This window comes from Mobula birostris, chromosome 9, assembly GCF_030028105.1.
Source record: "Mobula birostris isolate sMobBir1 chromosome 9, sMobBir1.hap1, whole genome shotgun sequence".
NCBI lineage: Eukaryota > Metazoa > Chordata > Chondrichthyes > Myliobatiformes > Myliobatidae > Mobula > Mobula birostris.
This window is the reverse complement of record NC_092378.1, coordinates 2,633,135-2,660,528: the sequence shown is the minus strand read 5'-3', so window position 1 is coordinate 2,660,528 and position 27,394 is coordinate 2,633,135. Positions and strand designations below refer to the sequence as shown.

The following is a 27,394-nucleotide window of genomic DNA, read 5'->3' as shown; positions in this document are numbered from 1 at the left end:
ATCAGCAGCTGGTCCCACTGGGAAGGGAGGTTCCGGGACACCCTCTGTGCCTGTGGACCCTCTAACAGCCCAGGGTCAGCGAGGAGGCTTCAACAGAATCTTCTGTGGGTAGAGGCTCCAGACGGGAGCTTGGACTGGTCAGTGGGCAAAGGCCAATTCCAAGTATTGTCCGCGCACAATACAGATGTTCACCATTATCTAGAATTGACCCCATCCTATCCCTCTCCGCCTGACACCAAACACATCCCATCCACCCACCGACTGATACTGCCCTTCCCTCCCCACCCCCACTGAATAAACACAACTCTTCACTCCCAATTGAATTAGTTACATCCCAACCCTCCCCTCTAATCAACATCAACCCATCCCCTCACCCTCTGCTGACCGATCCCTCCTCCCCGACTAACTGTCCACCAACTCCTTGCTTACTGACCATTCCCTGTCCCATTCTCACTGACCGACTACTCCCCCGTCCCATCACAGAACAAGGACGGTAGTTTCCCTGGCTGTGCTGTGTATGTTCCGGCTAAGATCAGAGCACCCGGCCCATAGAGTATAATGCAGAAACACAAGAGGTCGTGTTTGAGATTGGCCGAGCCACTGGCCTGTCGATTTTGAGGACAAGTTTTGAAAAAGCGAGCAGGCCAGTTGGGACATTCAGAAGGTTTGAGATTGTAGAATTATGAGGCACTTGGCAAGGGCCAATAAAAAACATAGGTTTAAGTACAGTGGCCATAGTATGAGTGGACAGTGTTAGAGTGGAGAGCTCGAGGTTTGGCTCAAGAGGCTTAGGCAAGGAGAGGCTGAGGTTTCTTGTTTTCTGTCTGTCTTTCCTTGCTTCCTTCTAACTGCAGTTAGAGCAGTGGGTTGCCAGGCAGGTTAGTGGAATGTTCCTCTTGCAGGAGGTGGGAAGGCAGGGAGACCTCTAGTCTCTAGTCTCTCGTGCAGCTTCTTTCAGGTAGTGTTAGGGAACTGGAGCTGGAGAACTCCAGAGGCTGAAGGGAAATCTGATAGAGATTATACAATTATGAGAGGCAAAGATAGATGACACAAAGGTTGGGGGTGTTGTGGATAATCTTGAGGGTTGTTAGAGGTTACAGCGGGACATTGATAGGATGCAAAACTGGGCTGAGAAGTGGCAGATGGAGTTCAACCCAGATAAGCGTGAGGTGGTTCATTTCGGTAAATCAAATATGATGGCAGAATATAGTATTGATGGTAAGACTCTTGGCAGTGTGGAAGATCAGAGGGATCTTGGGGTCTGAGTCCATAGGACACTCAAAGCTGCTGCGCAGGTTGACTCTGTGGTTAAGAAGACATATGGTGCATTGGCCTTCATTAATCATGGGATTGAGTTTAAAAGCCAAGAGGTAATGTTACAGCTATATAGGACCCTGGTCAGACCCCACTTGGAGTACTGTGCTCAGTTCTGTTCATCTCACTACAGGAAAGATGTGGAAACTATAGAAAGGGTGCAGAGAAGATTTACAAGGATGTTTCCTAGATTGGAGAGCAGCCCCATGAGAATAGGCTGAGTGAATTTGGCCTTTTTTCCTTAGAGCGACAGAGGATGAGAGGTGACCTGATAGAGGTGTATAATGAGATGTATTGATCGTGTGGATAGTCAGAGGTTTTTTCCCAGGGCTGAAATGGCTAACACGAGGGCACAGTTTTAAGGAGCTTGGAAGTAGGTACAGAGGAGATGTCAGGGGCAAGTTTTCCTACACAGAGAGTGGTGAGTGTGTGGAATGGGCTGCCGGCAACGGTGGTGGAGGCAGATTACATAGGGTCTTTTAAGAGATTCCTGGATAGGTATATGGAGCTTAGAAAGATAGAGGGCTATGGGTAACCCTAGGTAATTTCTAAAATAAGTACATGTTCTGCACTACATAGTGAGTCGAAAAACCCGTATTGTGCTGTGGGTTTTCTATGTAGCATCTCTAGGAAGAGGTACAGTTGGCATTTCAGGCCGAGACCCTTCGTCAGGCCTAACTGAAAGAAGAGCTAGTAAGAGAATGGAGAAAAGAATGAAGAGTGTAGATACATTTGGGACGTTTAAGAAACTCCTCCATGAGCCCATGGGTCACAGAGAACTGGAGGGCTATGTAGGAGGGAAGGGAGAGACTGATCCTGGAGCAGGTTAAAAGGTCAGCACATATTGTGAGCCGAAGGGCCTGTAGAGTTCTATGTTTTTGAAAAGGGATTGTGGAGAGTGAGTCAACGAGCCTTGGACACTCACCTAACTGGTCGTGGACCCTGGGGTTTCGAGCCATGTTCCGTAGTAAGGAGATGGTTGCTTTCTGCACGCCCAAATCCTTGGAGTGTGCAGTGCGTCGGAGGTGCTGGATTCCATTCTCCTTTGTGGTGATAACCTCGGTAATGGTATACCCCATCTACAACCGGCAAAAAATGGGTTAATCGCAGCACGGCAGCCATCACCCTTCACTGAGCTGTTTCAACTGGAAACTCTGCAGCCAGTGGTAAGGCAGTAGGATGAAGAGAGTACAACATAGAAACAGATTCTTCAGCCCATCTAGTCCATGCCAAACTATTATTCTAACTAGTCCCATCGACCTGCACCCGGTCCATACCCCTGCTTCCTCTCCCATTCATGTATCTATCCAAACTTCCCTTAAATGTTGAAAGCAAACCCACTTCCACTGGCAGCTCATTCCACACTCGTACCATCTTCTGACGGAAAACACTCCTCCTCATGTTCCACTTAAACATCTCACCTTTCACCCTTAACCCTTGGCCTCTAGTTCTAGTCTCAGCCAAACTCAGTGGAAAGAGCCTGCTTGCTGCGTGATCACAGTCTTTCCATGACCATGATTGTCCTTGGCAAATTCTTCTACAGAAGTGGTTTGCCATTGCCTTCTGGACAGTGTCTTTACAAGACAGGTGACCCCAGCCATTGTCAATATCCTCATTGATTGTCTGCCTGGTGTCAGTGGTTGCATAAGCAGGACTTGTGATGTGTACCAGCTGCACATCTGACCATCCACCACCTACTCCCTTGGCTTTATCCTGATTGAGGGTGGGGTGGCTATGCAGGTGCTACACCTTGCCCATCGGTGACTTGCAGGCTAGCAGATGGAAAGAGTGCCTTACACCTCCATTGGTGGAGATGCATCTCCACCCTTCCACCCCTACCCAATCTGTACCCCTCAAAACTTTGTAAATCTCTATCAAATCTCCCCTTATTATCCTATACTCCAGGGAATAAAGTCCTAACCGATTCAACCTTTCCCAGCAACAACCTTGGTTCACTTCTCTTTTACATTTTATGTATCCGAAGAAACTTTCGGTATCTCCTTTAATATTATTGGCTAGCTTACTTTCGAATTCCTTCTTTTCCTCCTTAATGATTTTTTTACTTGCCTTCTGTTATTTAAAAGCTTCCCAATCCTCTAACTTCCCACTAATTTTTGATCTCCTATATGCTCTTTGGTTTTTATGTTGGCTTTGACTTCTCTTGTTAGCCACAATTGTGTTATCTTGCCATTAGAATACTTCTTCCTCTTAGAGATGTGTATATATATCCTGTGCTTTCCGAATTGGTTCCAGAAATTTAAGCCATTGCCGTCATCCCTGCCACTGTTCTTTTCTAAATCAATCTGGGCCACCTCCTCTCACCTGCCTCAGTAATTTCCTTCACTCCACTGTAGTACTGATACATCTGACTTTAGCTTCTCCCTCTCAAATTTCAGAATTAATTTGATCATATTATGATCACTTTCCCCTAAGGGTTCTTTTACCCTAAGCTCCAGTTCTGGTTCATTAGTAATTTTCCAGTCTTCCAGAACCATTGCAGTGTGGTGAGTGTGTGGAGTGAGCTGCCAGCAGAAATGGTGGATATGGATTTGATTTCAGCATTTAAGGGAAATTTGGATAGGTACATTTGGGGGGGGGGCGTATGGAGGGTATAGGTCAATGGGATTAGGCAGAATAATAGTTTGCCATGGACTAGGTGGGCTAATAGGCCTGTTTCTGTGCTGTAGAGAAAAAAAGAAACTATATCTGCCAGTACAAACCCACAGACTGAGAGCTGGGAAGCTGCGACACTGTAAACCCTGTAAACAGGATCTTCATCACAAACTGTGCAGTGAGTGCACGCGGGGCTCGAGCTGGCGGGCCTGTGTGCTGGGGTCCAGGCCACTGGGTCCGCGTGCCGGGGCTTGCGCAGCAGTCTGGAGATGGGCAGTTGGGAACAGTAGACTTGCTGTGCTCCATACCACCATCTCTAACTCTCTCAGTGCATGCAGTAGGATGCCGGGTTTTCATCTTACCACACCGCTGTTGGCCGTCAGGTTCTGCAGGGCTCCCAGAGACGCCTCCTGTGTACACGTACGAGAGCTCCTTGTGATGAGGGAGAGGTACATCCTCACAACCAGGCTGTGCCAAAGCCACTCCACGCCCTGTGGATTCCTCTTCTCCTCAATACACGCACTGTTCACCAATCCCTCCTGTTGGGACAGACCCAGAGATTGAGCTTAGCTTGAGAAAAATGCCCTCGTTTCTCAGCCAGTGACTGATGTACGGAGGTCCCCACCATCTCCACCAGGAAGAACATCTTCAAAAGGCGATGTCACTAGTAGGCGGCATCCATCAGTAAGGACCCTCACCTTCTGAGACGTGCCCTCTTCTCATTGCTACCATTGGCAAGGAGCTACAGGAGCCTGAAGACACACACTCAATGTTTCAGGAACAGCTTCCTTCCCTCCAACAAGTTTCTGGAACCCATGATCACTACCTCATTATTCCTCTATCAATTTATTTTATAATTTTTAATAATTTATGTTTTTGTCCAGTACTGCTGCAGCAAAACAATTTCACATCAGAATGCAATGATAATAAACCTGATTCTGAGTGCCAGTTGATGTTGGGCCAGAGGGCAGGTCACCAAAAGTTTGATCAGAGAAGAATATTACAAGCAGGAACCACACTGCTCGCCATGCACAAGCTGCCACTTCACACCCTGCGTATTCATACATTTTGTTAAACCTTTTTTTTTACAGCTGGCAGGAGAGAGGTGATTGAAGTTTTCAATGGGCTGCGGGGAGATGGTTGTTGACTATATGCAAGTATATTTTGTGTGGCTGTTTTTTGTTCTGATATTCTCTATGGGCTTGTTGTCTTGTGTATGCATGGACTGGGCCTCAAGCTGTGGTGTCACCGAGGGTGTGGCGGCGGGGGGGGGGGGGGGGGTCATCCAGGCTGGGGGAGTTGGGCTCGATTGTAGTTGACTATAGATTGATGGTGCAAATCTTTGAATCTTTTATTGTGTGTTTATGATCTTAAGTGTGCTTTGTGCAGTGTCTGACTGTTCCTATTGTGTTTTGTACCTTGACCCCAGAGTAACACTGTCTCATTTGCCTGTATTCATGTGTGGTTGTATGACAATTAAACTTGAATCGGATTCTTTAAATTATCTCCCTCACCTTAAACCTTTTGCCTCTAGTATTTGATAACTCCACTCTGGGTACCAGCCCCTGTCTATACCTCTCACAACTTTATAAACTTCTCAAACAAAACAGCCCGAGCTTGTCCTTCCTCTCCTTTCTCACCCAACATTGTCCTATATTTAAAGTGGAGGTGGATGGGTTCTTTATTAGTAGGCATCAAAGATTAGAGAGAGAAGACAGGAAAATGAGGTTGAGAGAGGTAATAAATCAGCCATGATGGAATGGCAGAGCAGACAAGATGGGCCAAATGGCCTAATTCTGCTTTTATGTCTAATGATCTGGTAAACCTCTTCTGCACCCTGTCCAAAGCCTCTACATCCTTCCCTGGTGACCAGAACTGCATACAGAGCTCTTAACGTGGCATAACAGAAGTTTTAAACAATTGCAAAATGACTTGTCAACTTTTATAATGCCCTAACCAATGAAGGTAAGTATGCCGAACACTCACGTTGCCACCCTATTTACACATGTTGTCACTTTCAGGGAATTATGGACTTGCACACCAAGATCCCTATGTACATCAAAGTTTCTAAAGGTCCTGCAATTTACTGTACACTTGTCTCTTACATTTGACCTTCCAAAGTGCAACACCTCACACTTGCCTGGAATAAACTCCATTTACCATTCCTCTATCCACATTTCCAACTGGTCTACATCCTATTGAATCACTTGGTGACCTTTCTCACTATCCACAACTCCACCTCTCTTCAAATTTACTAATCAGTCCACCAGCATTTTCATGCAGATCATTCATATCACAAACAGAGACGCCATCACTGATCTCAGCAGAACACCACTGGTGACAGACCTCCAGTCAGGGGGAAAAAAACCTCTGTACCTCTACCCTCCATCCTCTATGACCAGATCCAATTTACCAAGTCACTGTACATTCCATTCCACTTAATCTTCCGGATCAGCTGCCATGAGGGACCTGGTCAAATATTTTCTTGTCCATGGGTGGTGGCAGAGGCAGATACATTAGGGACGTTTCAGAAACTCCTAGATGGGCACATGAAACAGAATGAAATGACAGAGCAATGAGCTGCCAGAGGAAGTGGTCAAGGTGGGTGCAATACAACGTTTAAGGTGCATCTGGGGGGGAAGGGTTAGACTGGTCTTAGAGTAGGTTAATACTGTGGGCTGGAGAGCTGGCACTGTGCTGTAATGTCGCACGTTCTCGCATGATACTCGGTGTAGCAGTTCGTGCAGTGCTTCACAATAGCAGCTGTAGGATCAGGGTTCAATTCCCGACGCTGTCCGTAAGGAGTTTACACGTTCTCCCCGCAACTGCATGGGTTTCCTCCCATGTTCCAATACACATGGTTTAGGGTTAGTGAGTTGTGGGGTTGCCATGCCAACACCAGAAGCATAGCGACACTTGCAGGCTACTAGGCACAATCCTTGCTGATCTGATTTGATGCGAACCAATGCATTTACTGTATGTTTCAATGTACTGGTAACAAATAAAGTTAATCTTAAACATCCACTGCTCCATCCTCATCAATTATCTTTGTCATTTCCTCAAACGACACCATCAAATTTGTGAAGCTCAACCTGCCCTGCACAAAGTGGCCATCCCAAGTAAGTCCATGCTTTTCCAAGTGCAAAAAAAACCTGTTCCTAAGAATCTTCCGTACCAGATATTAAGCTCAGTGGGTATATTTAAGGCCAAGATTGATAGGGTCTTGATTAGTCAGGGCATCAAGGTTATGGAGAGAAGGCAGGAGAATGGAGTTGAGAGGGATAATAAATCAGCCATGATGGAGTGGCGCAACAGACTCAAAGGGTCAAACAGCCTAATGCTATTCCTGCAACACACATCAAAGTTGCTGGTGAACGCAGCAGGCCAGGCAGCATCTCTAGGAAGAGGTACAGTCGACGTTTCAGGCCAAGACCCTTTGTCAGGACTAACTGAAAGAAGAGATAGTAAGAGATTTGAAAGTTGGAGGGGGAGGGGGAGATCCAAAATGATAGGAGAAGACAGGAGGGGGAGGGATGGAGCCAAGAGCTGGACAGGTGATTGGCAAAGGGGATATGAGAGGATCATAGGACAGGAGGCCTCGAGAGAAGGAAAAGGGGGAGAGGGGAAAACCCCAGAGGATGGGCAAGGGGTATAGACAGAGGGACAGAGGGAGAAAAAGGAGAAAGAGAGAAATAATGTGTGTATATAAATAAATAACAGATGGAGTACGAGGGGGAGGTGGGGCATTAGCGGAAGTTTGACAGTGTTAGCATTAGCATCTGTTATTTATTTATACCACCTCCCCCTCGTACCCCATCCGTTATTTATTTATATACACACATTCTTTCTCTCTCTCCTCCTTTTTCTCCCTCTGACTATACCCCTTGCCCATCCTCTTTCTCCCCCCCCTTGTCTTTCTCCCTGAACCTCCTGTCCCATGATCCTCTCGTATCCCTTTTGCCAATCACCTGTCCAGCTCTTGGCTCCATCCCTCCCCCTCCCACTTTCAAATCTCTTACTATCTCTTCTTTCAGTTAGTCCTGACAAAGGGCCTTGGCCTGAAACGTCGACTGTACCTCTTCCTAGAGATGCTGCCTGGCCTGCTGCGTTCCACCAGCAACTTTGATGTGTGTTGCTTGAATTTCCAGCATCTGCAGAATTCCTCGTGTTTGCTAATTCTATTCCTATATCTTTTGGTTTTTCCCTGTTACCCTTCTCGAACAAAGGGACAACATTGGTACCCTCCAGTCTCCTGGGACCTCTTCCATGGCTAAACAGGATACAAAGATCTCTGTTAAGGCCCCAGCAATCGCCTCCCTTGTTTCCCTCAATATCTTGGAATAGATACCTACAGGGTCCTGGGATTTGCCCACCTTAATCTTTTTGAAGACCAACGCCCCAACTTCTTAATATCAATGTGTCCTAGAATATCAACACACCCCTGCCTGATCTCCCCAGCTGCTATGACCTTCTCCTTGGTGAATGTCAGTACAACGTATTCAGTCAGGACCTCACCATGTCCTCTAGCGACTTACGAAAATCCCTTTATTTGGTGACCATTGCGAGTCTTGCTCTGAGCCACATACATGTCAAATGGAAAGTTGGGCAGAGGACTGACAGATAGAATTCAATCCTAATAAGTGGGAGATGCCGGACTTTGGGAAGACCTACAAAAAATGGTAAGGCACTAGGGAATGTTGATGACCAGAGAGAACTGGAGATCAAAGACCATATTCCCTAAAGGTGGAAGCACAGGTCACTAGAACATACACAGAATAGTACAGCACAGTAGATGCCCTACAGCCAACCTATAGAAACCTACTCCTCCATCAATTTAACCCTTCCCACCTACATAGCCCATAACCCTCCATTTTTCTTACATCCATGTGCCAGTCTAAGAGTTTCTTAAATGCCACTACTGTATTTGCCTTTTCCATTACCCCCAGCAGTGTGTTTCATGCACTCATCACTCTCTGTAAAAAAAACAATCTCTGACATCTCTCCTAAAATATCCTCTATTTACATTAAATGGATGTCTTCTAGTATTGGCCATTTCCGCCCTGGGAAAAAGCTGTCCACTCCATCCATCCCTCTTATCATCTTGTACATCTCTACCGTGAAGCTTCCACATCCTTCCTATATCAAGGTGACCAGAACTGAACAATATTCCAAGGGTGGTCTAACCAGGCATTTATAGAGCTGCAACTTTACCCCTCAACTCTTGAACTCAATTCCTAGACTAATGAAGGTCATACTTCTTCACCTTCTTAACAACTCTTTCAAACTTGTGTGGTGGGATCTATGCATATGGATATCAAGACCTTTAGGGTGGGTGAGAAAGAAACAAGGAACGCCTGTGAGTGAGGCCAGGGTGTAAAGCTACCTCTCAGACCCAGGTGAAGGAGCAGGGTGGGGTATGTACCTCTTTCAGCTTGGAGCTCCGAGCTCCAAAGCATCCTGCTGACTTCTGCTGGGCTGAAGAGTCACTCTTCCAGCCCAAGCTCTCCATGTAGGCACTGGGCAGCTCGTGCTCCAGCTGGAAGGCAAGGTTGTGCAGCACGCACGTGGAGTTCTCTGTGGACTGAGAGGAAAGCTAATCAGTTGAAGTCACGCCAGTAAGCCACCCTATCTTGGCTGGGGAAATGCCCACCCCTACCCCCTCAGCCCACTGGTTTAACACCACACTCCAAAAACCATTGGCACTAGTTCTGCCCACCTGCGAAAACCTCAAAGTGCACCCATAGGCGGCAAATCTGCCCTACTTGTGGGCAGGTGGGAGACTGGACAGCTCAACCCCCCCAACTCCTACAGATAAGTTACAAGACATAGGAGCATAATTAGGCCATTTGGCCCATCGAGTCTCCTCCGTGGTTTCATCATGGCTGATTTTTTAATCCCTCTCAACCCCATTCTCCTGCCTTCTCCCTGTGACTTCTGACACCCTGACTAATCAAGAATTTATCAACCTCTGCTTTAAATATACTCAATGACTTGGTGTCCACAGCCATCTATGGTAGTGAATTCCATAGATTAACCTCCCTCCGGCTAAAGAAATTCCTCCTCATCTTTGCTCTGAAGGGACGTCTGGTTATTCTAAGGCTTTGCCTAGACACTTCCATTATTGAAAACATCCTGTATATATCCACTCTATCTAGACTTTCAACTTTCAATAGGTTTTAATGAGATCATATCCCTGATTTGTGCCCACAGGGAGGGTAAGAAATGGCATGACGCCTTTGGATGGGTTGGACATAGGTAGAAACCAGCACAGCCCCAGGCAGTGTTTCTGTTGGTCTCAGCCATCATCAAGACCAACAGTAACTCACAGCTTCACTATAAGGTGTGTACCTCAGCTGTCATTGGCTATATTTAGAGCAGAGGTTAATAGGTTCTTGATTAGAAAGGGCATCGAAGATTGCAGGGAACAGGTGGGTATGAGGGTAAATAAACCAGCCATGATGGAATGATGGAGCAGACTCAATGGGCTGAATGGCCTGATTCCATTTCTCTGTCTGATGGCTTTGTTCTATGACTCTTTCAAACGGCAACATTCTGCAGTAAAAGTCCCTATATGAAAACTTGGGATCACATCTCACAACAAAAAACCTGCCTCCTCGTACCCGCACCTCCACCCCTGCAGCCCTGCCACAAACCTTGTCATCCTCCTGGTTATTGGCGATGGTGGACTGGATATAGAGGACGAGGGAGTCGATCAATCCCTCACACTCCCGCATTTGCTTCCTGCCCTCGGGACTTGATGAACTGAGGTTCCTGGGGAGAGACGGACAGGGAAGGAGGGAGAGTCAGCTTCCTCACAGTGTGCACCTACCAAAACTAACCGAAGTTCATCCAAGGCTTATCTCAGCACTCAGTGCAACAACCTTAGTTATAGAGTCATACTGCAAGGAGACCGGTCCTTCAGTCCAACTGGCCAAGATTGCCATACAAACTAGGCTCCACAGCGGGTATTCAAAACTACCCAACGCAACACTGGCACCAATCTACCTGCCATCAAGGACACAGAAACTGCAAAGTGCCAGAAAAGTCCCAGTAACATGGTGAAGGATCCCATCCACCTGCTAATGGACTGTTTGTCCCACTCCCATCAAGGACGAGGCTTCGTTACATCCACGCCAGGACCAGCAGACTTAAAAATGGTTACTTTCCCTCAGCAGTAAGACTGTCAACACCTCCACTCACGATCTCCACCACTACTTTATTATTTCCCATCAGTCACCTTATGGACATACAATCAATGTATACAAGTTATTTTATGTATTTATATTTATTGTTTTAAAAATTATTACTTTAATGTTATTACATATTATATTTACTTTTCTTGTGTTGCATCAGATGCAGAGTAACGATCTTGATCTTGCCTGTGTTTTGCCCATAATCTTCTAAACCTTTCCAATGCACGTACCTGTCCAACTGTCTTTTAAAATTTGTTAATGTCTCGTCCGCAACCATTTCCTATTAGGGAGGGTCTAGAAAAGTTTCATGAGTTTGTTCTATATACCGACCACCCTGCGCGTGAAAACATTGCTCCTCAAATTTGTATAAAATCTTTCCCCTCTCACCCTTAACCTGGTCACCCTGGTCACCCCTAGTTTTTCCTTCCCCAACCTTGGGAAAAGACTGAGTGGATTTACCACATCTGTACCCCACATGATTTTATAGTTCAAAGTAAATTTATTATAAAAGTACATACTGTATGTAAGGGGTTTCTTCTTTTATGTTACTGCTAAGGCTAATAAAATAGCTTCTCTGTAAGGTTAACTGCTGAGTTAACGGTAGCAGCTTGTTTGGGTTATAATTACTGATAACGACAATTGTATTCATTTGCTAACCAATTCTTTCTTGTGTGCCTGTAAGCTACTGTTTTCGCGGGCTCTGGAGAGAAGGCGTGATGGGGACGGAGAGAGGAGACGCGATGCTGTAAGCTGGGCGATGGAACGGACCCTGAGCGGGAGTCTGAGGCCCCCTGGGTCTTTGGTGAGGAGAGGAGATAAGGACAGACTCGTGTGGAGCGTTTGGTCTACCACCGAGGGGGGTCCCATTCGAGGGTGGGCGGAGTTCGGAGCACATAGGTCGGTGGAAGGGAGACCCGGTTCTGTAAGAGCTCCGACATGTGGGCACTGAACTGATAGAGTTACTGACTTGGCTCCTTTCTTGTATTTGTTTCTACTAACCCATCACCAAGAAATACTTATAAAGTGTAATCATTTAATCGCATATGGTGTACTGTCTGTTATTTGGCGGGTGGGGTACATCACGCAACATCCACACAAACTTGATTACCCAGTTTGTCGGGGCCGAAGACTGCTCCCCCTAGACGAAAGCAAGCTGAGCGAGCCTGAGGCTTACCAGGAGGCTACATGTATACCACCGTATTTGACCCTGAGATTCATTTTCTTGCAGGCATTCACAGTAGAACAAAGAAATGCATCGGGTTAATGAAAAACTTGCACACAAAGATGGACAAAAAACCAACGTGCAAAAGAAAACAAACTGCAAATACATAAAAAAGATTAATAAATAAATAAGTGAATAACTATCAAGAACATGAACTGTAGAGCCTTTGAACACGAGACTATAGGTTGTGGGAACAGTTCAGTGAGGAAGTTTCCCCTTTTCGTTCAAGAGCCTGATCGATGAGGGCTAATAACTGTTCCTGAACCTGGTGATGTTTCAATAGGCGCAGTTAATATCAGAGAGGTGTATACAATATACATCCTGAAATTCTTTTTCTTCACAATGTGGGTCCTGAGTCTCCTGTACCTCCTTCCTGACGGTGGCAGCGAGTAGAGGCGTGTCTGAATGGAGGGAATCCTTGACAATAGATGCTGCTAGTCTTGTGGTAGCGTCCTCTGCAGACGTGATCAATGGTGGGGACGGCTATCGTTGTTCATCGATGTTAATGCTACCAGTCTGGAGGCTACCCAGATGGAATATGAGGTGTTGCTCCTCCACCCTGAGCGTGGCCTCATCATGTCAGAGAGGTGGCCACGGACCGACATGTGGGGATGGGGATAGAAATTTAAATACTGGGCCACTGGCAAATTCTGCTTTTTCTGGATGGAGTGGAAGTGCTCCACAAATCTTTGTAAATCCCCTCTGCACACTTTCCAGGCAGGTGAAGAATATCCCATCACACTCCTGACTCGAGCCTTAGAGATATGGGACAGCGCTTGGGCATTGCCAGTCTCTGAACGGACTTTGTAGGAACAGAAATGGGAACTGGAATGAAAATGGTTGGCCAACAGGAAATCCCAGGTTTTGCGGACAGAGTGGAGGTCCCAATCTATGTCGGGTCTCACCGATACAGAGGAGGCTGCGTTGGGAGCACGGGATACAACAGATGACCTCAATAAATTTGCAGGTGAAGTGTTGTCTCACCTGGAAGGACTGTTTGTGGCCCTGAATGGAGGTGAGGAAGGAGATAAATGGGCAGGTGTAGCACTTTGAGTATTTGTAGGGATAAGAGTCGGGAGGGAGATTAGTGGGGAGGGATGAGGGATATTGTCTGGCATTGCTGTATCTGAGTGAGGACTGGATTAGTGAGTAGTGAGGAGGGATAAGTGATATTGTCCGGCGTTGCTGTATCTGAATGAGGACTGGATTAGTGGGGAGGGATGAGGGATATTGTCCGGCGTTGCTGTATCTGAATGAGGACTGGATTAGTAGGGAGGGATGAGGGATATTGTCCAGCGTTGCTGTATCTGAATGAGGACTGGATTAGTGAGGAGGGATGAGGGATATTGTCCGGCGTTGCTGTATCTGAATGAGGGCTGGATTAGTGAGGAGGGATGAGGGATATTGTCCAGCGTTGCTGTATCTGAATGAGGACTGGATTAGTAGGGAGGGATGAGGGATATTGTCCGGCGTTGCTGTATCTGAATGAGGGCTGGATCAGTAGGGAGGGATGAGGGATATTGTCCAGCGTTGCTGTATCTGAATGAGGGCTGAATTAGTGAGGAGGGATGAGGGATATTGTCCGGCGTTGCTGTATCTGAATGAGGGCTGGATCAGTAGGGAGGGATGAGGGATATTGTCCAGCGTTGCTGTATCTGAATGAGGACTGGATTAGTGAGGAGGGATGAGGGATATTGTCCGGCGTTGCTGTATCTGAATGAGGGCTGGATCAGTAGGGAGGGATGAGGGATATTGTCCAGCGTTGCTGTATATGAATGAGGACTGGATCATTATCCGAAGAGTTGGGAATGTTGTGGAAAACTGATCAGTCCTCAGCGAACATTTCCTTGTCTGACCATACAGCTGAAGCAGAGTCACTGATGAAGCAGCTGACAATGGTGGGCTCTAGGTACTGCCCTGAAGAACCTCTACAGAGGCGTCCAGTGTACGAGGCAATTGGCCTCAAAACCCAAGCGTCTCCCTTTAGGATTCCAACCAGACAAGTGTTTCCCCACTCTCTCCAACTTAGCCAGGGCTCCTTTAGTTTTTACAAAGGTTAGCTTTGTATGTCACATGTACTTCAAAACATACTGTGTAACACACACAAAGTGCTGGAGGAACTCAGCAGGCCAGGCAGCATCTATAGAAAAGAGTACAGTTGTCGATTCAGGCCGAGACCCTTCATCAGGACTCTCAGTGAAATACATCATTTGTGTCAATGAGCAACACAGTCCAAGGACCTGCTGAGAGCAGCCCAGGCGTTGCCATGCCTCCGGCACCAACACTGCACACTCACAACTCACTAACCCTCACCTGTCCATCTTTGGACCAAGGGAGGAAACTGGTGGAAACTCATGGAGTCATAAGGAGAACGTACAAACTCCTTACAAACAGCAGTGGGAAATGAACACCAATCGCTGGCGCTGTAAAGCATCACACTAGCTGCTACACTACACTAGCCACAAGTCTTGATGCTGCAGCCAATCAAATGGCGCCTTGATGTAACGGGCAGTATGTCTTACTTTACCCATGGAGTTCAGCTCCTTTGTCCAGGCCTGTAGTGCGGTCGGGAGCTGAGTGACTTTGGCCCGACCCAAACTGAGCTTCTGTGAGCAGCTTGTTGCCGGTCGGAGGATGATCCCTACTACCACTTCCCTGATGGTCAGGGGTGGACACGTGGGGTGGCAATTGGTCAGGTTCCATTTGAGCCAACACACCCAAACTGCTGGAGGAACTCAGGTCAGACGGCATCTATGGAGAGGAACAGACAGTCGACACTTTAGGCCAAGACCTGTCTTTAGGACTGGAAAGGAGGGAGGAAGAATCCAGAATAAGGTGGGGATAGTGGAAGGAGTACAAGCTGGCAGGTGTCAGGTGAGAGCAGATGAGGGGAAAGATGGTTGAGTTGGGGTGGAAAGGGGGCTGAAATAAGCTGGGAAGTGATGGGTAATAAAGGGCTGAAGGAGGAGGAATCTGATCGGAGAGGAGAGTGGACCATGGGAGAAAGGGAAAGAGGAGGCGAATCAGAGGCAAGTGAAGGACAGTTGAGAAGAGTGAAGAGCAGAACCAGAATGGGGAATTGAAAAAGAGAGGGGGGAGGGAGGAGAAATTACTGAAAATCAATGTTCATCCTGTCAAGCTGGAGGCTACCCAGAAGGAATAAGAGTTGTTGGCTCCTCCAGTCTGAGAGTTGTCTCATCGTGGCTGTACAGGAGGCCATGGATGGACGTGTTGGAATGGGATTGGGATTGGGTGGCCCTGCCCTGCTTCTTGTGGACTGTACACACCTGGGCAATGTTTCACACTGTCAGGTAGATGCCAGTAGCTCTACTCAAATACTTCAGGGAAGCCCTATAAACAGTGACCCGACCAGCATGAATGGAGAGCACGCTCAACCGGGCCTGGGAACTGTGATGGAGGGCAAGGGCAGGGTGGATGCACACTTCACCTCACCTCACTCAGGGAATCTTCAATAGAAAGTGTTAGCTGGAATCCAACTCTAACAATTGGAATGAGGAAACATAACTCACTAATTAATTGTTAAACTAGCAAAGATCACCATGGGAGTGAGTGTGTCATGTCTATGAGAAATTTACCTTGCTGACTAGGTTTATAACTAAGAAGATTTAGTAAACTCACCTCTCCTCAGAGTAATAAAAAAGTACAGCACAGAAACAGCCCCTTTGGCCCATCTACTCTATGCTGAACCTTTTGAACGGTCTACTCCGATTGACCTGCAACAGGATCATCGCCCTTCATACCCCTACCGTCCACGTACCTATCCAAACTTCCCTTAAATGATGAAATCGAGCTCGCATATACAACTTGTGCTGGCAGCTCATTCCACACTCTCACACCCCTCTCAGTGAAGAAGTTTCCCCTTGTGTTCCCCTTAAACTTTTCACCTTTCGCCCTTAACCCATGACTTCTAGTTATAGCCCCACACAACCTCAGTGGAGAAAGTCTGCTTGCAATTATCTATCTGTACTGCTCATAATTTTGTACACCTTTATCAAATCTCCCCTCAATCTTATACATTCCAAGGAATAAAGTCCTAACCTATTCAATATTTCCATATAACTCAGGGCTTCCAGTCCCTGTAACATCCCTGAAACCAGGGAGATTTTCCTCAGAATGGTTTAGCAGACATGATCATCATAACAAGAGCATAGAGGGGAAAAGAGGACAACATTTGGCCCATTGAAACTATGCTAGCTCTCATCTCCTACTAATATGCCCTGGAGCCTATTTTCCCCCACACCCGTCAACACATCCATAAAACGTAGAACAGTACAGCACAGGAACAGGGTTTCGGCCCAGAATGTTGTGCCAAACCAATTAAATTAGTGATCAAAAGCCCAACTAAATTAATCCCTTCTCCCTATGCAACATCCGTCTCCATCTGTTTTTCTCCCGCTCATATGCCAAAGAAACTCTTCACTACCCCTATCATATCTGCCTCCACCACCACCCCTGGCTGGGCAACCCAGCACTCTTCTGTGTAAAACAGCTGCCCCACACAACTCCCCTGAACTTCAACTTGTCAATGACCCCTCCCATTGTCATAGTCATACTTTATTGATCCCGGAGGAAATTGGTTTTCATTACAGTCGCACCATAAATAATTAAGTAGTAATAAAACCTTAAATAGTTAAATAGTAATATGTATATTATGCCAGGAAATAAGTCCAGGACCAGCCTATTGGCTCAGAGTGTCTGACCCTCCCAGGGAGGAGTTGTAAAGTTTGATGGCCACAGGCAGGAATGACTTCCTATGACGCTCTGTGTTGCATCTCAGTGGAATGAGTCTCTGGCTGAATGTACTCCTGTGCCCAACCAGTACATTATGTAGTGGATGGGAGACATTGACCAAGATGGCATGCAACTTGGACAGCATCCTCTTTTCAGACACCACCGTGAGAGAGTCCGGTTCAATCCCCACAACATCACTGGCCTTACGAATGAGTTTGTTGACTCTGTTGGTGTCTGCTGACCCTCAGCCTGCTGCCCCAGCACACAACAGCAAACATGATAGCACTGGCCACCACAGACTCGTATAACATTCTCAGCATCGTTCAGCAGATGTTAAAGGACCTCAGTCTCCTCACGAAATAGAGACGGCTCTGACCCTTCTTGTAGACAGCCTCAGTGTTCTTTAACCAGTCCAGTTTATTGTCAATTCGTATCCCCAGGTATTTGTAATCCTCCACCATGTCCACGCTGACCCCCCTGGATGGAAACAGGGGTCACCGGTACCTTAGCTCTCCTCAGGTCTACCACCAGCCCCTTAGTCTTTTTCACATTAAGCTGCAGATAATTCTGCTCACACCATGTGACAAAGTTTCCTACCGTAGCCCTGTACTCAGCCTCATCTCCCTTGCTGATGCATCCAACTATGGCAGAGTCATCCGAAAACTTCTGAAGATGACAAGACTCTGTGCAGTAGTTGAAGTCCGAGGTGTAAATGGTGAAGAGAAATGGAGACAAGACAGTCCCCTGTGGAGCCCCAGTGCTGCTGATCACTCTGTCGGACACACGATCTCTGATCTCTTACCGTCAGGCAGAAGGTACCGCAGTACAGTATAAGAACAAAGACTGTTGGAGTGGGTGTCAGCCTCTTCCCCCAGGGTGTGGGAGCTCCGAACACTCTGCTACCATCCAATACACGTTATTGACAACAGCATTATACTGTTGTATTGAACAATGTCGTACATGCACTTTATGTCAACTTGTACACCTAGAGAACATTTTTTATCTGTTAATATTACTTTATGTGGTGGTGCATGATATACGTACTGTGCTTTACACCTTGGTCTGACAGAAAGGTTGTTTCGTTTCGCTGTATTCAGATGAATGACAATAAACTCTCCTCTCACCTAAATCATGTGCACTCTGGTATTCCCACCGGCTCGCTGAGATTCTACTGTTCTCCCACGTATGAGGATTATGTACACACCAGGGACAAGTTAGAGTGGATCATGCCCCCACTGACCCACATGAGCGAGGAAACCGGGGAAACCCGCCTGTCCACAGGAGAACATGCAAATCCCACACAGACAGCACCCGAGGTCAGGATTGAACTCAGGTTACAAGGAGCTGTGAGGGTTGTGCCTAACGGGGTGGAGGGGTCTTTGGCAGCTAGTTCAACACTCACAAAACCCACTGAATGAAGAACTTTCCCCTCAGGTTACAAGTTCAAGTTAAAGTTTATTGTCATCTGACTGTACACGTACACAACCAAACGAAACAACGTTCCTCCGGCGTTGGAGCTTGGAGTTCAATTCCAGCATCATCTGTAGGGAGTCTGTACGTCCTCCCCTCTGTCCTCCCACTATCTCTATCAAACCTCTTCTCAGTCTCCTACGCTCCAGGGAATAAAGTCCTCGAGTCTTCGAACAGAAGCTGACATTCAGCCCATTATACCAGTGCTAGCCCTCACAAGAACATAAGAAATAGGAGCAGGAGTCGGCCGTCTGGCCCGTCGAGCCTGCTCTGCCATTTAATAAGATCATGGCTGGTCTGGCCATGGACTCATCTCCACCTGTCTGCCCTTTCCCCATAACCCTTAATTCCCCTACTGTGCAAAAATCTATCTAACCTTGTCTTAGTTATATTTACTGAGGGCCTCCACTGCTTCATTGGGCAGAGAATTCCACAGACTCATCACTCTCTGGAAAAAGCAGGACCTCCTCATCTCCATCCTAAATCTACTCCCCCCAGTCTTGAGGCTATGTCCCCTTGTTCTGTTCTCACCTACCAGTGGAAACAACTTTCCTACCACTATCTTATCTATCCCTTTCATAATTTTATATGCTTCTATAATATCTCCTCTCATTCTTCTGAATTCCAGCGAGCACAGTCACAGGCAACTCAATCTCTCCCCATAGTCTAACCCCCTCGTCTCTGGAATCAACCTGGTGAACCTCCTCTGCACTGCCTCCAAAGCCAGTATATCCTTCCTCAAGTAAGGAGACCAGAACTGCACACAGTACTCCAGGTGCAGCCTCACCAGTACCCTGTGCAGTTGGAGCATAACCTCCCTGCTCTTGAATTCAATCCCTCTAGCAATGAAGGCCAACATTCCATTTGCCTTCTTGATAGTCTGCTGCACCTGCAAACCAACCTTTTGCGACTCATGCACAAGCACTCCCAAGTCCCTCTGCACAGCAGCATGCTGCAATTTTTTACCATGTAAATAATAATCTGCTCTTTCATTTTCCTTCTAAAGTGGATGACCTCGCATTTACCAGCATTGTAGTCCATCTGCCAGACCCTTGCCCACTCATTTAACCTATCTATATCTCTCTGCAGACTCTCTGTATCTTCTGCACAATTTGCTTTCCCACTCAATTTAGTATCATCAGCAAACTTAGATACACTACACTCGGTTCCCTCTTCCAGATCGTTAATGTATATCAAGAACAGTTGTGAGCCCAGCACTGACCCCTGCGGCCCACCACTCACCACTGATTGCCAGCCAGAGTAACACCCATGTATCCAAGCTCTCTGCTTTCTATTAGTTAACCACTCTGTATCCATGCTAAAATACATCACCCCCAACCCTGTGCATCCTTATCTTATGGATAAGTCTTCTATGTGGCACCTTATCAAATGCCTTCTAGAAATCCAAGTAAATAACGTCCATCTGTTCCCCTCTATCCACTGCACTTGTTATATCCTCAAAGAACTCCAGAAAGTTTGTGCACCTTGTGCCGCCCTCCTCCTCCAAATCCACTTGAGCCCACAGCTTGCAAGTCTTAGTTCAGGCAAAACTCTCATCAACCTCGAGCCCACCTATAGTACTAGAATCCTGAAGACCCACACGTCAAGGCTCAACACCAGCTTCCCCACTACCATTAGGTTTTTAATTTATTGAGATACAATGTGGAACAAGCCCTTCCCACCCTTCGAGCGGTGCTGCACAGTAATCCCGGACTTAGCCCTAGCCTAATCATGGGACAACTTACAATGGCCAATTAACCCATGAACAGGTACGCCTTTGGACTGTGGGAGGAAACTGGAGCATCCGGAGGAAACCCACGCAGTTGACTGGGAGAACGCACAAACTCCTTACAGTGGGAATTGAACCTGGGTCACCGGTACTGTAAATGTGCTAACCACTACATTAACCTAACACCCCAGTGAACCCCGAACCCATCTGAAAAACCCTAACACTACCTCAGACTGAATTCCTTTCTTGTTCCCTCTCAGCTTGCACTCATATCGTTAGGTTTACTTTTATCATGCTAGTGTAATTGATGTTAATTTAAGTTTATGTCATGTTTGTAATGCAGTGTGCTGTAAAGAGCTAAACTTCATGGCATTCCTAGCCTGGGTATGTCTGCCCACCACAATGAACTACATATCAGTTCCTGTGCTGGTGACACAGGACCTCAGAAAGAGGATAGGCTGAGTGAGATAGAACATTATTCTTTGAAAGTGTGAAGGAGGATGAGAGATGACGTGACAGAGGTGTACAAGACGATAAGAGACACAGATAGAGTGGACAACTAGAGTCATTTCCCCAGGGTGGAAATGGATAATACCAAGGAACATGATTTTAAGGTGATAGGAGGAAAGTGTGTGTGTGTGTGCGTGTGTGTGTGTGTGGGGGGGGGGAAGAATGTCAAAAATTATTTATTTATTTACACGGAGAGTGGTAAGTGTGTGGAACACGCTACAAGAGATGGTAGTGGAGGCAGATACATTAGGGACAGTTAAAATACTCTTAGATAGGCACATGGACGATAGAAGAATGGGGACGGGGCTGTGTAGGAGGGATGGGTTGGATTGACTTTGAGAATAGATTAAAGGGTCAGTAACACATCATGGGCCGAAGGGCCTGTACTCTGCTGTAGTATTCTACGTTCGGTCCATCCCAACTCTCCATGGAAATGCCACAAGCCAAAAACAACACTCACCCAGAGTGAGGTCATTAACAACTTCACGCTTCACTGAGCAGACAGATGAACTGTGTCAGTGCGTGCTGATGTGCACTGATATACGCCCTGTCCCCCAGGTATAACCGAGGAAGTATGTTTGCCTGAAGGTATTGTGCTGTTCCTGAAGCTGAGAGTTGAGATTAGTCACCGGGGACAACAGACCCCAGATCTCTACTGGAGCTCTCCGGATTGACTGAGACAGAGGCATAATACTTGCCGCTGTTATCCTGAGCAGCAGCGGGATCCCATCTGCGGTCTGTGTACAGTCAGACTGTAGCTATAGAGTCATAGAGCACAGGATCAGGCCCTTCGGCCCAACTGTCCCTGCTGATCCAGACGCCCCATCCAAGGTAGTCTCATTTGCCAGCACTTGACCCATAAACACTTAAACCTTTCCTGTCTATGTACCTGTCATTTAAAAGTTGTTACTGTACCTGCCTCAACAACTTCCTCTGGCAGCTCGTTCCACATAGATATCACCCTGAAAAAAAAGGTTAGAACGTAGAATACTACAGCAAAGTATTCAAGCTCCTCTTAAATCTTTCCCTTCTCACCTTCAACTATTCCCTCTAGTTCTTGATTCTCCGACTCCAGGGAAAAGATGGAGTACATTCACCCTATCTGTGCCTTTCTAAAGAAACCTGATCGTTACCACCAGGATGTTTGTGGGAGTTTGCTGTGCAGGGTGTGTCTGCCATCATAACAGTGACTGTGTGTAAAATTCTGTCCAGCTTCTTCCCCTCTAGGACACAGAACAACACTGCACAGGACAGGGTCTTTGGCCCACAATGTTGCAATGACATTTTAACTTCTCTAACATCAATCCAACCCTTTCCTCCCTCATCCATTCCCCCCCCCCACCTTTTTTCTATCATCCACGTGCCTAAGAGTTTCTTAAATATACCAATGTTTCTGCCTCCACAACCACTCCTGGCAGGGTGTTCCACACACCCACAACTCTTTGTTTAACAAAAGCTTCGGTCTGACACCCACCATACCCCTACACTCCTCTCCAATCACCTTATAGTTACTCATCCTCGTATTAGCCATTTCCATCCTGGGAAAAAACCTCTGGCTGTCCACTCAATCTATGCTTCTTACCATCTTGTACACCTCTACAAAGTCATCTCTCATCCTCCTTCACTGCAAAGAAAAAAGCCCTACCTCACTTAATCTATCCTCATAAGACGTGCTCTCTAATCCAGGCAATATTCTGGTAAATCTCCTCTGCACCCTCTCTAAAGCTTCCATATCCTCCCTATAATGAGGAGTCCAGAACTGAACGCAATACTCCACGTGTGGTCTAACCAGAGTTTTATAGAGCTGCAACACTACCTCGTGGCTCTTGAACTCAATCCCCCGGCTAATGAAGGCCGACACACCATATGCCCTCTTCACCACCCTGTCAACTTGCGGGGCAACTTTGAGCAGCCCATGGATTTATACTCCAAGATCCCTGCAGTGAAAACTTCCTACCATTTACCCAGGTAACGCAGGTCAGACAACGTCTATGGAAAAGAGTAAACTAGCAGAATTACTGAGCAATTACTGGAAGTTAGAGAAGTCAATGTTCATGCCATCAGGTTGGAGGCTACTCAGACAGAATATAAGGTGTTGCTTCTCCAACCTCAGTGTGACCTCAGCATGGCAGTAGAGGGGGCTATGGACTGACATGTCGATCTTCTTACTCTGACTTCTCATCTTTTATTCCCAGTCCTGATGAAGGGTCTCAGCCTGAAGCGTCAACTGTTTATTCTTTTCCATAGATGCTGCCTGGCTTGCAGAGTTCCTCCAGCGTTTTATGTGTGTTGCCCAGTATTTCAGATGTGGCCTCACCAACACTCTGTACAACCAGAACACAACTACCCTGTTCTTGCTCCAGATGTGGCCTCACCAACGCTCTGTACAACCAGAACACAACTACCCTGTTCCTGCTTCAGATGTGGCCTCACCAACACTCTGTACAACCAGAACACACCTACCCTGTTCCTGCTCCAGATGTGGCCTCACCAACACTCTGTACAACCAGAACACACCTACCCTGTTCCTGCTTCAGATGTGGCCTCACCAACGCTCTCTACAACTGGAACGTAACTACCTTGTTCTTGCCCCAGCCCCTATGCAATGTTGGATTGGGATGTAGAATTATTATTTTCCTTGTACTTTTCATGTAGTTGAACTTTCCTCTGCTTGCTTGTGTAGTAATATGACAATTTTCTTTGCTTTCTTTTATATAATCACCAATATACACGGAATTGTTCTGCAAATTGACCAGTAATTACAGTACAGTTGCTTTTGTATTCTTCTAGAAAATTCTTAGTTTTCAGTAGCAGGTTGAATCTGACTATATTATTGGTTAATTTGTTATCTCTGAAATTTTATATATTTCTAATGTCATTTCCAGTACTCAAGTGTAAAGGAAAACTAAGTATATGTTACTCCAGATCCGATGCAGCACAAAAAATTCACAATAAGATAAAGAAAACAATAATAATTTTAAAAAACACAATAAATATAAATGCTTAAGATAGCTAGATTGTTATCAAATTTCACGTCACATGCCAGTAATAATACACCAGATTCTGATACATAGATAGATTGTGTGTCCATAAAGTGACTCTAGGCACAGGAGTGTCTGCACATAAGGTGACTGTAACAGGTAATGATAAAGTAGTGGTAGTCGGGGTGTGGAAGGGTGGGCTAGTGGATGGAGGTGTTTTTTAGCCTCACTGTTTGGGGAAAGTAACTGTTTTTGAGTCTGGAGCTCCTGGTGTGGATGCTGTGTAGCCTCCTCCCTGACGGGAGTGGGACACACAGTCCTGCCTGCTAACGTTTTGTGATTGAGGCACCCAAACTCCTAGAGCCCTCGGAACCTCACTCACTTACTGGGTACCGCGCTGCTCTCTCGAGCTGGGCTCACTGAACTGGCTTTGGGATGACTTAACCAGAACAGAGGAACTACAAAAGCAGCTCACCTCAAGCAGCCGGTGGTGTTGTAGAAGATATCGGGATCCGTATCGATGTTTTTAACATCGCAGTCAGGCCAGCCAGCATATGGGACGATGATGGTTGCTGTCAGTGGGTGCAGGGCCTTTTCGATCAGCTCATCCTTCAGCTCCTCACTCGAAGACAGATTCCACATTAAACCTGAAGGCAGGCCAACAGCAAGAGGACAAAGCCATCAGACAGTGAGAAAAGGAGAGGAATTTACCAACACAAGGGCATAAAACATTACAGCACAGAACAGGCCCTTCGGCCCACAATGCGGAGCCAACCTATGGAAACCTACTCCATCATCAATTTAACCCTTCCCTCCCACCCTCCGTCTTTACTGTCATCCATATGCCTCTCTAAGAATCTCTTAAATGTCCCAGTGTATCTGCCTCTATCACCACCCCTGAGAGCATGTTCCTTGCACCTACCACTCTCTGAGTAAGAAAACCTATCTCTGACACTGCCACCCCCTCCACTATACCATCTTCCAATTACCTTAAAATCATGCCCCCTGGTATTATCCGTTTTCAGCCTGGGAAAAAGTCCCTGGCTGCCCATTCAATCTATGCCTCTTATCATCTTGTACACCTCTATCAAGACATCTCTCATCCTCCTCCACTCCAAAGAGAACAGCCCCAGCTCACTCAGCCTGTCCTGATGTCATGCTCTCTAGCCCAGGCAGTGGTTATCATGATACCATTACAGCCCAGAGTGTCAGAGTTTGGAGTTCAATTCCAATGTCATCTGCATGGGCACATCGGTTTCCTCCTACAGTCCAGAGATGTAGCAGTTAATAGGTTAATCGATTGGTCAGTCTAGATCGTGTCATGGTTGGGCTAGTGTTCAATTGGGGGTTGCTGGGCGGTATGGCTTGGAGAGCTGGTAGAGCTTGTTCCACACTCTATCTCAATAAATAAATAAATCAAAAACCCAGCAGATCAAGCAACATTTGTGGAGAGAGAAAGAGCTAAAGACCCTTCAATTGAAACATCCTTAAGCGGAATCAAAAAGAACAGAAAGCAACTCAGTCTGGGTCACTGAAAAAACAGCTTTTTATTCTGGCATCTTCTCCCTTCCTGTCCAGTCCTGAAGAAGGGTCTCGACGAGAAACATTGACTGTTTATTCCTCTCCACAGATGCTGCCTGACCAGCTGAGTTTCTCTGGGGGGGGGGTGTGTGTGTGTGTGTGTGTGTGTGTGTGTGTGTGTATGTGTGTGTGTGTCTGGATTTCCAGTATCTGCAGAATCTCTTGTGTTTACCTAAAGCTAATGTTTTTCTCTTTCCTAACTCTGATGAAGAGTCTCCAACTTGAACCATCAGCTCTGCTTCTCTCTCCATGGATGCTGCCTGACCTCAGATTTCCAACACCTGCAGTTTTGTTTTGGTTTTCACAGCAGTAAAAAGAGACAGAAAAGGCTGTGGATAATCAGCAGGTCAGGTTTCAGCCGTGTGGGGAGAAAAGTTCTGGGTCGATAACATTTCTTCAAAACTTTAATATGATACCAGCATCTTTTTCCTGGGCAGCAATGGCCAACAGCAGAGGATGAAAAATGAACCAACGTTTGGCCAATTTAAGCACCGAGCCAGATTAAAACGATTAAGGCGTCGAGGCCGAGGACAAAGAATGAACCAGCGTCAGCTCACTACTGTGAGGCTTTACTTGCCTCAGTGCTGAACTGGCTCGGCAGCTGTGGCCTGCATCCACTGGGCCCCTGGACAGACTCCACCGCTAACTGGCTGTGGCCTGCATCCATTGGGCCCCTGGACAGGCTCTGTCGCTAACTGGCTGTGGCCTGCAGCCACTGGGATCCTGGACCGGCTCCGCCGCTAACTGGCTCTGCGGCTGTGAAATCCCTGTTGGGGGTTCTGCAGTTCATGTTCTGTTATGTTTACTTTTTTTAATTGTTTGCACTATTTGATCTTTATACGCACATTGGCTGTTTGACCGTCTTTGTGATGTCTGGGTTTTGGTGGATTCTATTGTGTTTCTCTACCTTACGGCTGCCTGCAAGAAGATGATTCTCAAGGTTGTATATGGTACACGTAACTTTGATAATAAATGTACTTTGAACATCCATTTCAGTTGATTGGAGGAAAACATAGGGGGGGAATGTTACAGTTAGTTTTTTTTTTAACACAGTGGCGGATGTATGGAACACATTGCTGGGGCGATGGTAGAGACAGATACATTAGAGACATTTAAGAGACTCGTAGATAGGAACATAGATGAAAGAAAAAATGGAGGGTTCTGGCCTGTCTGAGAGAGAAGGGTTAGATTGAGGGTTTATGTAGATCAGCACAACACTGTGGGTTGAAGGGCCTGTACTGTTCTATCTTCTAGATGAACACTGGGCAAGTGGTGATGTGCAGTGATTTACATCATGGGTCGAAGGGCCTTACTGTCCAACTTGGCCAAGGTAGGGCTGAGTTAGTCAGAGCTTCATCAAACAGTGCAGCAGGTTCGAGAGGCTAACGTCCTTCTCCTTTCATTCACACCTGGGAAAGAATTTAAACGTCCAAAGGAAAGTTCAGGAACATCATTTGATGAGTAAACTGGGGAGCTAATTATCACCCCCACCCTCTCCACCGAAGATGGAGTTTGCAAATTCACAGCATGTGAGGTCAGAGGGTGGATCAGCCGATGTCCCAGGACTCACCGGTGACTTGTTTCTTGATCTCGATGCCTTTGCTCTGCTCCAGTAGCTCCACCAGCTTCTGCAGTCCATTATGTTTCTTCACCTCAATCTTGCTGTTGTTCTCCTCGAACACCCCGTTGCGGATGGCCGCACACGCGGCTCTCTGAACCTCCGCGTCCTCACTGTTCAGCAGAGCGACCAGCTTCTCGATTCCATCCAACTCGTATAACTGTGGGAGAGAGGTGGACAATGGGATACTGTACTCCGCAGCTATACCGAACGAACAAGGTAGCTCCCCGGCAGCAGGTGAGTGAGACAAATGTGAGTTTGGGGGCACCTCGATAGAGCATCAGGCAGTGTTACATCACAGGGCGTTGGGGTTCAGAGTTCAATTCTGGCACCCTGTCCTCTCGTTGCTGTATTTGTCAATACAATGAACACTGTTTACTCAGTGAGTTTCGCGTCAGTAAGGTACTCCAC

At 46.7% G+C, this 27,394-nt stretch overlaps 1 protein-coding gene across 3 annotated transcripts in view; it reads right to left on the bottom strand.

Moving 5' to 3' along the window:
• LOC140202479 (plakophilin-2-like) overlaps positions 1–27,394 on the bottom strand; it is a 56,696-nt gene that overhangs the window by 4,055 nt on the left and 25,247 nt on the right. For 2 of the 3 annotated variants that reach the window (XM_072267363.1, XM_072267364.1), the window contains exons 5-10: positions 26,936–27,143; positions 24,260–24,431; positions 10,581–10,698; positions 9,350–9,508; positions 4,290–4,466; positions 2,240–2,393 (exon numbers count right to left, since the gene is read on the bottom strand). In XM_072267363.1, coding sequence (XP_072123464.1) covers positions 2,240–2,393; positions 4,290–4,466; positions 9,350–9,508; positions 10,581–10,698; positions 24,260–24,431; positions 26,936–27,143 — 988 coding nt within the window. The remainder of the gene's footprint in view (positions 1–2,239; positions 2,394–4,289; positions 4,467–9,349; positions 9,509–10,580; positions 10,699–24,259; positions 24,432–26,935; positions 27,144–27,394) is intronic. The other variant, XM_072267365.1, reaches the window with a different exon arrangement.